Source organism: Papaver somniferum, chromosome 9, assembly GCF_003573695.1.
Source record: "Papaver somniferum cultivar HN1 chromosome 9, ASM357369v1, whole genome shotgun sequence".
Classification (NCBI taxonomy): Eukaryota; Viridiplantae; Streptophyta; class Magnoliopsida; order Ranunculales; family Papaveraceae; genus Papaver; species Papaver somniferum.
Genome location: NC_039366.1, coordinates 100727619 through 100737020, shown reverse-complemented (window position 1 = coordinate 100737020; position 9402 = coordinate 100727619). Strand labels below are relative to the sequence as shown.

The following is a 9402-nucleotide window of genomic DNA, read 5'->3' as shown; positions in this document are numbered from 1 at the left end:
CAATAGTGGTTGTACAACCACAAACCATGACTTCAATCTGGTACTAATTTCCCACTTGATTTCATACGAGTTGTTGTTGAATTATAATTTTATATGAGTTTCTGTTGAATCCATTTGATTTTTTATTTTGAAATTGAGATGAAATTTAGGTTATCTTTGTTTAATCTGTCATTGGGTTTATATTTTTATGATGGTTTGGACCCGATTTTGGTTTTTTTTGGGTTGAATTGATTTTACATTCCAATGAATTTTAGATCTGAATTTGAAGTCATGATTGTTTCAGTTTGATTGATTTGTTGTGTTTAATGATAATTTTGGCTCAAGCACTTACAAGAGATGATGTTTGGGATGTAAATATATACGCCAAAACAATAGTTCTCTGAAAGTGTTGGAAAAGGCAAATTAAAACACTCATGAGTAAATTTTTGATGAAACCAATTTCGGTTTCATCTAATTTTGGTGAAAGCGATTTTGGTTTCATGTAATTTTATTTTAACTTTTATCGGTGAAACTAACTTTGTTTCATTTTTTTCATCTGCATCAAAAATATATTCCTTTGTCATTGTCGTGTGTAGCTTAATCAAAAGACTCATAAGTGATTTAGGTATAAATGAGAATCTGTTTACATGACGTTTTTTCCCTTCTAATTCGCGATCTTGGTTGTACAAAATTTATCTTTTTACATGTAATGGTTGAATACGTTGTATGAGGAAGCAAGTCAAGTTGCTAACGACGTTGTCCGAAATATAAGAACAGTGGCTTCCTTTAGGTGATGGCTTTGGATAAAAAGAAATGTGAAAGTCCAGTTTAAGCTGGTATAAGGCTTGGAATAATTTGTGGGATTGTATTTGATTAATGAGAGCTCGATTTGTGGAGCTTGGAAGAATGTAATTTTTTTAAGGGTTCCCTATATAAATCTCAAAACCGTTCACTGAGATATTATTTATCATATAATGTTCTTGGAACTATTAAGAATGGTACACATTTATTTAGTTATTCATTTCCACAATTTGTGTTTCACATGAGAAGTTTATAATTGAAGTGGACCTAATATTTTCACATTCTTTCTGTTTGGATTGTTGAGTACTTACATATCAAGTGGTACTACAGGACCGCAGGTTTCCTTCCACAAACAACAATGAATTTCCCAAGAAGCTTAATTGTTATACAACGTTTTCATAGAAACCTGGAAAAAAAGGTATCATCTGGACTACCTTTGAATTCTTCATAATATATTTAATATCTTTCTTTTTCTTATTTATTTTTGGTACAACCTATTTCGTCGATGAAACCAGTATTGTTGGCAAATTTATGGGATTGTTCTCATTGAAACTCAATTGTTTGTTGCTTTCATTTCGTCAATTTTGTGTCAAGCAATACTGGTCGGTTTACTTTTTGTAGACAAAACCAATTATTGGTGGTACTATGATTTATGATGAAACAAGTTTTGGTGAAACCGTTTTTGGTTTCGTCTAATGTTCTTTTATATTTTTGGTGGGCGGTGGTGGTGGTGGTGGTAGTTTCATTTGATGCTGCTAGTAAGCTCCGGTTGCAGCTGAAGTTAATATTATAGAGAAGGTGGTACTGGTGTTGGCTTTGAGTTGGTTCTCTATGAAGAATGGTTTGAGTTGATGCTTGAGAATGGTTTTTAAGTACAGTTGCAGGTTGAGAGTGTAGAGAAGAACTGAGATGCCTATGTTGGTGGTGATTATGAACTGCAGCTGGTGATAATCAGAATCCATGGAGGAACTGGTGTTGCTCTGGTTGAATTAATATGGATATTGCAGGTCCAGTTGAAGATCAAACTGAGCCTGAGATGGAGCATTTGTGGTGTTCAGGTATGAGCTTGAACTGAAATGGAAGGCAGTAATGCAGTGGGTATGGGATTTGAAGTGAATTTGTAGTTGCAGGTGCAATGAAGTGCTGCAATACAATGAGGAATTGCCTGTAAACCTAGATGGAAAGATATACCAGGTGAAGCTGAGTAATGGGTCTTGAGACATAACTGGTGGTATTGATGTTGAAGAGCAGAAACCAATTATGGTTTCATCTTTATTTATGATGAAACCAAAATCGGTTTCATCGTATTTCAACAATGTATTTCTATCCATGAAGATGTATAATACCTCTTAAAAAATTTCTTGCAGGTGATTTCTCACAAACCAAGATGAAACCAAAATCGGTTTCATCGTATTTATGATGAAACCAAAATTTATGATGAAACCAAAATTGGTTTCATCGTATTTTTGGGAGGTGGTGGTGGTGGGCGGTCGTGGTGATGGTTTTGGTCGGCGGTGGTCGACAGTGGTGGTGTTGGATGGTAGGGTGGCTGGTATTGATGGTGCAATTACGTTGTATCGGTGGTGGTGGTGGTGGTCGGAGGTGGTGGCGATGGTGGTCGACAATGGTGGTGCTGGATGGTAGGGTGACTGGCAGTGGTGGTGTAATTGCGCAGTATCGGTGGCGGCGGCGGCGGAGCGGTGGTGGTCGGTGGCGGTGGTGGTGGTCGGTGGTGGCGGCAGTGGTCAATGGTGGCGGCGGCGGTCAGCGGTGGTGGTCGGTGGTGGTGGCGGTGGTCGGTGGTGGCGGCGGCGGGCGGCGTGGCGGAGCGGTGGTGGTCGGTGGCGGCGGCGGTAGTGGTCAGTGGCGGCGGCGGAGGCGTTGGCGGTGGTCGGTGGTGGCGGTGGCGGCGGTGGTCGGAAGTGGTGGCGGTGGTTATCGATGGCGGCGGTGCTTATTGGTGGTTGTTTATTTCTTGTTGGAGGTGACAATATAATAAGAATTAAAGTGTGGTTGATTTTTGTTTTTGTTGGGATGATTTAAACTAGAAGGATAATATAGACAATTTATATTAAATGAGGTTTTTGTGAACAATTTGTTTTGTTGGAGTTTTTGTATATGAATAGTGACACCTTTGGAATTATAACTCGCGGACCGTAAAAAAAAAGAAAACATCAACAATAGAATGAAAAGAAAACCTTTGTTCTCTCTTCCACATAAGGCAAAAATAATAGGAGAGAGCTGATTCAACAAGGAGATGTAGACGTGCAATAATGGGACAGAAATGATCCGATCCTCACAACAGTACACCCAATTATGGTAAAGAAAGTAGTTAGGTTGGTTTAACTTCTGCGGGTTCCACAAACGTATCGTCGTTATATAGAGTAGGCTGCCTACACTTGCCAGCTCGTGCCAATTTAAGTATACGCCCCCATTTTTAGAGCGTTGGGAAGTCCAATCAAGTTCTTATCCTACTACTACATTAAGTAGTACTGTTCCGGTGTTTCCTCCAGAGTGTTGCTTCATTGGTTCTTCAAGAAATTTCGATAAGTTGTCTGCGTATATGATCTAAACACCAGATGGAGATGATGAGTAAGCAAAAAATGGCGGAGTTTCGTGAAAAATTGGACAGAACATTAGCATGCAACGATCTTGTAGATGAAGAGTATCAGAAAGCTAGTTGTAAGACAGTTCTCTCTTTCACCATCAAATCAATCTGGTGAGAAAACTCATGGTTCGTCAAATTCGTTTTATTAAATACGCACTTAGTAATCATCTAACTGTGTTATGGTGTTTCCTACACAGAAAATAATAACGAATACGTAATCGAGAGGAGGTCTAAAGAGGTAAAGAACTTTCTTGATCTACAGAGGAGTGCTTCTGGAGATCATCATAATAAGCCTGGTGACTGGAAGGTTTGTACGATGATACTACTGTTAGAGCTTATAATATAAAAAAATGTTAGAGCTTATAAGAATTTTATCTCCAGTTACATCAGTGAAACACTTGTTTAAGCTGAGTAGATGCCTAAATGAAAATAGTTAGCTCAATTTGTGTGTAGAATAGTTAGTTCATTTAGTTTAAAGGAGGAAATAGTTTAGTTTTGGTTTTCCTGTTTTGACTTTCTTGTTTTGATAGGTGAAGGAAGCCAATGACGAGTATCGTGTTATGTATCGCGAAGGGCTACAAGGATCTCCCTTCCATACATTACTTGTGGAAGGGTATGCAGATGCACCTGTAGATGTCTGTAAGTTGGAGATTCAAAGTTTACCAAATGTTACAACACATTTACGACACTGTTCTATTCTAGGTACAACTTTTTTTTGGTTTTTTTAAATTCATCTAAATTGAGTATTTGTAGGTATATGTGCTGCATGGGAGACATCTCTCTATAAGAAATGGTAAGAAACAATTTGAGTTGCCCCTCTTCAAGTAGTTGAAAATTTCAGAAACATTTCATTACCTAAAAGCAATCCAATACCTGGATGTCAGAGTTCTGCTGCTAAGTGCTAATGCTCGAATGAACAGAACAGATTGTGGATTCAATAATACCAATATTTTAAAGAAATCAAAAGTTTCAGAAAATCAATATATAGGTAATTTGTTTAAAAATCTGTTAACATGCAGGTGGCCCCAAATCACAGTTCCAACATTCAGAGTCACGGAAGCTAGATTGTTGCAAAAGATTCGAATCGGAGAGCATCTTTCTCTAACCAGGTTCGTCTAATAGCAAAAATATATGAAAGCTGATACCTTAATTTTTCATTTGAATTTTCCTCGGAAATGTTGATTTTGCTACTCATTGTCTGGAAGAAAGAATGAAGGTTACATGGCCGTTATCAGCTAGAGAAGTCATTGTTCACTATTTGGAAATTGAATACTTTGAAGGTGATTTGGTCATTGGACTCCTAAACAGTGTAAGTACTCTTAAACTTCATGTGTCAAAACAAAATCCTAAACAGTGTAAGTACTCTTAAACTTCATGTGTCAAAACAAACATATTCTATGGTTTCTACCTTGTTTTGCTGTAAATTATCTCCATATATATCATAAAACAAGTATGAGTTTGGGCATAATAAAATTTGAGATAAAATAAAAGAAAAAGAACAAGAGAAACTGCAAGAACTTAAATCTATAAAGTTGAAGCCAAAGGCCAGTCGTTACCTTGATATTGGATCCAAGGGTTTCAGCAGAGACCTCTTAGTTTCTTGAACTCCTCAAGACTCAATAACTGATTCTTGGCTTTGATCCAATCCGTTGGGGTGGGCATGATAATTGCAATGTATCCTTCTCGGTCTGCCGATGAGTTAAGCAAATCATCTTGTTTAATTAGCCTTTCATTCACCTCAAGCAAAGACCCTTTCACACAACACCTCACTATATAAGAAGTATCATCGTTACTCGTCGACACTTTACATAAAGCTGTGTTAGGTTCAAAACGTTGTGCATTTCTTTTGCGCTTTCCGGACACCTTAATCTCACTCCGATTAGACTTTCCTACATTGAAATCAACGGTCTTAACTCTGTTATCTTTTAAAGCAACATGAGTCGAAGCCAATCCAATTACGCACAACCCATTTGGATGGCGATAAACATACTGATCATGGTCTGGCTTCATAAAATCAGGAGCAAAGTAGCAAGTGAAGTTGCAATCTACTGCAGTTGGAGGAGTGAGTGGGAGACTGCAAAGATCAGGAACAAGAAGCTCATGTGGTTCTTCTTCTTTGCGTTGTTCATTTGAAGAAGGACGATGACATGGAACTGAGAGCTCAATCATCCCAGCATCTTTTAATGTTTGGGTTTTGTCAAAGTGGCCTTCATCCTTTTGTTCCTTCTCCATTGGACAGTTTGGAGCCTATACAAGACCACAGCAATGATTTAATTAATACAGAGGAAATAATAGAGATGCAGCAATAATATATGTTGCCATAGTAAGGCCCACATGGATATGATTTAACAGCTGAAAACCTAAATTCATGTCGGCCATGCACAGCAGTAATATGTTTTGCACATAGTTATTATATGATAATACAGATCCCACATATGTATCGGTTACAACCACAGAAACATACATCCAGAAAACATGATTTTTGACCTTAAAAAACACATATAATCGACTTTAATGTATATATTAGTATAATATAGTTGCTGTCTTCTGCTTAAGATAATACAATTTCAATTTCAGGTACCAGACACAGATGAAGTTACCAATGAAACTCATGGATTCAGCAACAAAGGGATACCAGAAGCAAAAGATATTGTTCGAATGGATATCATAGGCGGCACTGTAATGAAGAAATTGTCTACAAATAAAACCTACTTTAGGTGAGTTTGTGAGACTTCTTTATTTGTGGCGATTAAAGTTTTGAAAACCATGCAAAATGAACACACAAGCAACTTTAACGATGCAATGTTTTAACACTATATTAGTATTATGATAGCAAAATAATGACTGGTTGTTTTATTCGAGGAATCGTTAGGACAATGGCAAAAATGGATTTAAAGCTAGACTTTGTTCCTGTGCGGCTTATAAATTTCATTGCAAGGCAAATTCTTGGCGGTACTTGCAAGCTCTATCAAAAGGTTTCATTTTTCACACCAACATTTCATTCATCTTCGTTTATCCTAAGTGGTAAATTGTTACTTACCATCTAAGTTAGAAGTAATTCAACAGCCACCTGATTCTGCAACTTTTTTAAGTAGAAGACAAAATCGGATCATTTCCGCCACATTACCATAGTGACTGAAGGACGCTTTGATCGTTATGCACTCTTTTGTTCAATCTGTTCCAAGGACCATTATAAGAACCGAAAAGACCGGAATTGCCAAATAGATGCTAGCAAAATACTAAACTAAGAACACTTCAGTTTTTTAAGTCTGTTGAACTATTTCAGCTAGTATAGCAGGCTATGGTTTATATCTACTATGAAAATCTTTGATATTACAGACAGTTGCCTCTGTGGCCAAAGGGGACGAAGATTTTGAAGAGGCCTTAAAGGATCCATTATATGTTCGAATACGTGAAGGTCTATATTCCGGCGAAAAGTTGAAGAACATTTCTGAAAATAAAACTGGAGAATCTATACTGGCCCTCTCAGAACTACATGAAACTGCAGAAGAAAAGATTGAACCAGATTCAATTGAAATTGAAGAAGATGCACTTGAGCCGGTTCAGTCAGGCTTGAAAGAGGTTGAAGAGCAACAGAATGAACCCTATTCAAAAGGGAAAAAAGAAGATGCAATTGTGCCAGATCAATCAGGCTTAGAAGGAAATGGTATAGTAGACACTGAACTAGATCAGTCAGACTTGAACGGAAATGAAGAAGTGACGCATCACCGTACAACAATCCAAGCTGTTGAACAAAACAATGGTGGCAGCGAAAAGAAGATTCCCATAAGCCTGCAGGTGCAAGAGGCTCTGGGGATGTTGGACAATCTCATGGGCATGGTTCAAAAAGGTGAATTTGGAGCGCTAAGTAGCTATGATGTTGAATGTGATAATCCAGAGCATGTAAACTCAGAATCAGTCAACACAAAGGTAGGATTGACTTCTTCGATAAATGATAAACAAGAAATGGACGATATAAGTAAGGGTATGGAGGAAGCTAACAAAGATGGTGATGCTCATAATTCAAGGTAATCAGATCAACTAATTGAGTTAGTGTGTGCTATATACTTTACTTTATATATATTTTACAAATTGTTCACTAAAGGAACCCTTGACCATATGTCTACAATATGAAAACCTAAGTACTCTTCTTTCTCTTATTTGTTAACTTCCCTAATTACTTGCATGCAGATCAAAACCAACTTACACATCAAGAGAACTGGAAAATAACCGCACAGCTCCAGCATCACCTTTAGGAAATAATGTTCCCCTGACATACAATGAAAATGAAGCTGTAAAACCTTCACATGATAATGAAGAAGTTGGTGTCAAGGTGAACGCCACCGATGAAGGTAGTCCTGGTCACGGAAGAGAGAAATCAGGCCAGAAAAAGAGGTGGAGGTATTCTTGCGTACACTTCACCGCCAGCCTCATTTGAAACTACAGAGGACCCTGTAAACCTAATAGTAACTATAGTCACTGGCATTTGATACTTATCTCTGACTCTATTTACTTTGCAAAATATTATTGCCGGTTGAAACAAACAGTAAGAAGCCTGATTTGGCATCTCACATGTGAAACAATTTGAGATTGAGCCTAAGCCTGTATCGAATTCATTCTAGAATGCTAAATACAAAAGCGAAACCATGCCTAGAAATGGTAGTTTTTTTTCTGTTGTTCGGCTGTTCCTCTTCTGCTTAATATGTTCACCTAATCTGTTCAATTCCTTTGTAAGTTGAATAGAGGCAACCCTGACACCTTCATCGAGCGAACAAACTAATACTTGACTAAATTCCACCATCGGTCATGTCATCTTGCTTAACCTCTCCCCTAGTTAACCTAGTTCTGCTTTGATCATGAACTATGATTATCTTCAATGTTCCAAGAGTTGACAAACTAACGTAAACATGTATAGGATGCGTAAGGGTGGCAAAGACGCAGTCAACTGTGGCATGCGTACTATCCTTAACTAGAATACTACATACCTTTTCTACATGCTGATCCAGCAATCGAGTTTTTCAATATCCACAATAACTACGAAAAAACTAACAAGATTGAATAATAGCTTCCACCAATTAAGAAACTATAAAAAGAAATCCATATAGCTAAATCATCAGAATTCTAAAAACAAATCCAAAACACTGGAGAAGTAGGTTTTACTTATTGACTGCACAGGTTTGTACTCTAATTATACTGCTGGATTGGGTGAGCAACGTGTTTGTTGTGTGAAGCTCTTTCATTCATGATTGCATAAACAAGGGTTGCAAATTCCTAATTGTCATAATACATGCCAAACACTTGCAGTTCTTACACAACTCAATAGAGCATCAAAACAAACTTACAGGCTCTCTCAGTTGCCAAAACATGCTCAAGAAAATCCCCAAACGAGGAAACACATTTCCAGTTGATAGACGGCCAAAATGCAGGTGGTTTAGATCACAATAATTTCTACCAACCACTGATGAATGTTTTATAAATGGTTGCTTCAACTCATCTCATCAGAATCTAGCTTTTGTAGATAGTTTTGGAGTATGTTTTTTTCGAATTTGAAGTCTAATTCATGGCTCAGGCTTCTAAACCTAAACCAACTACGAAAGTGCTATAATATGTATAGACTCCAGATTATAACAATGTTACTCAAAAGAAAACACTCTAAACTGAATAAAATAAAGAAAGAATCAACTGAAAATAACGCCGTAATTTGAGAAGGTATATAAACCCTAGACAGCAAATTAAACAATAGATGTAAACAAGAGAAAGAAGAGAACCTGTGAAAGTATCTTTGAGTCCTCTGCATCCATGGCTAATTAATCCTTCTCAAAGTTACTCTACTCGATGCACCATAAGTCTGTGAATCGAGGAGCATAAAGTCACTAAACCCTAGACAGTGAGAATGAAGAGAACCAGAAGTTTGAAGTTAGAAAAAAGAGCTGCAAAAAAGGGCTAAAAGTTCTTAGGGCAACCAATATGGCCAAGAGTCGGAGTAACTAATTACTAAAGGCACCCAAGTAGGC

At 37.5% G+C, this 9402-nt stretch overlaps 2 protein-coding genes across 6 annotated transcripts; one reads left to right on the top strand and one right to left on the bottom strand.

Annotated features, from left to right (window-relative positions):
* Nucleotides 1–3058: 3058 nt before the first annotated feature.
* LOC113308459 (protein Simiate-like) lies at nucleotides 3059–9315 on the bottom strand. 5 transcript variants are annotated; one of them, XM_026556924.1, is made up of 4 exons: nucleotides 9157–9315; nucleotides 7596–7658; nucleotides 6429–6563; nucleotides 4766–5635 (listed from the first exon to the last, which is right to left on the bottom strand). In XM_026556924.1, the coding sequence occupies exons 3-4, from the start codon at nucleotides 6429–6431 to the stop codon at nucleotides 4967–4969; spliced, it is 672 nt and encodes a 223-aa protein (XP_026412709.1). In that variant the 5' UTR covers nucleotides 6432–6563; nucleotides 7596–7658; nucleotides 9157–9315; the 3' UTR covers nucleotides 4766–4966. The 5 variants fall into 5 exon arrangements, with proteins under 5 accessions (XP_026412707.1, XP_026412708.1, XP_026412706.1 ...); XM_026556922.1 differs by lacking the exons at nucleotides 6429–6563; nucleotides 7596–7658 and adding an exon at nucleotides 3059–3348 and having other exon boundaries at nucleotides 4945–5635; XM_026556923.1 differs by lacking the exons at nucleotides 6429–6563; nucleotides 7596–7658 and adding an exon at nucleotides 3933–4243 and having other exon boundaries at nucleotides 4945–5635.
* On the top strand, nucleotides 3344–8060 carry LOC113308457. Its single transcript, XM_026556916.1, has 10 exons — nucleotides 3344–3499; nucleotides 3586–3695; nucleotides 3919–4027; nucleotides 4142–4181; nucleotides 4408–4497; nucleotides 4598–4697; nucleotides 5966–6105; nucleotides 6261–6363; nucleotides 6728–7416; nucleotides 7580–8060. Exons 1-10 carry the CDS (start codon nucleotides 3439–3441, stop codon nucleotides 7824–7826), a joined length of 1689 nt encoding a protein of 562 aa, XP_026412701.1. The 5' UTR covers nucleotides 3344–3438; the 3' UTR covers nucleotides 7827–8060.
* Nucleotides 9316–9402: the final 87 nt, after the last annotated feature.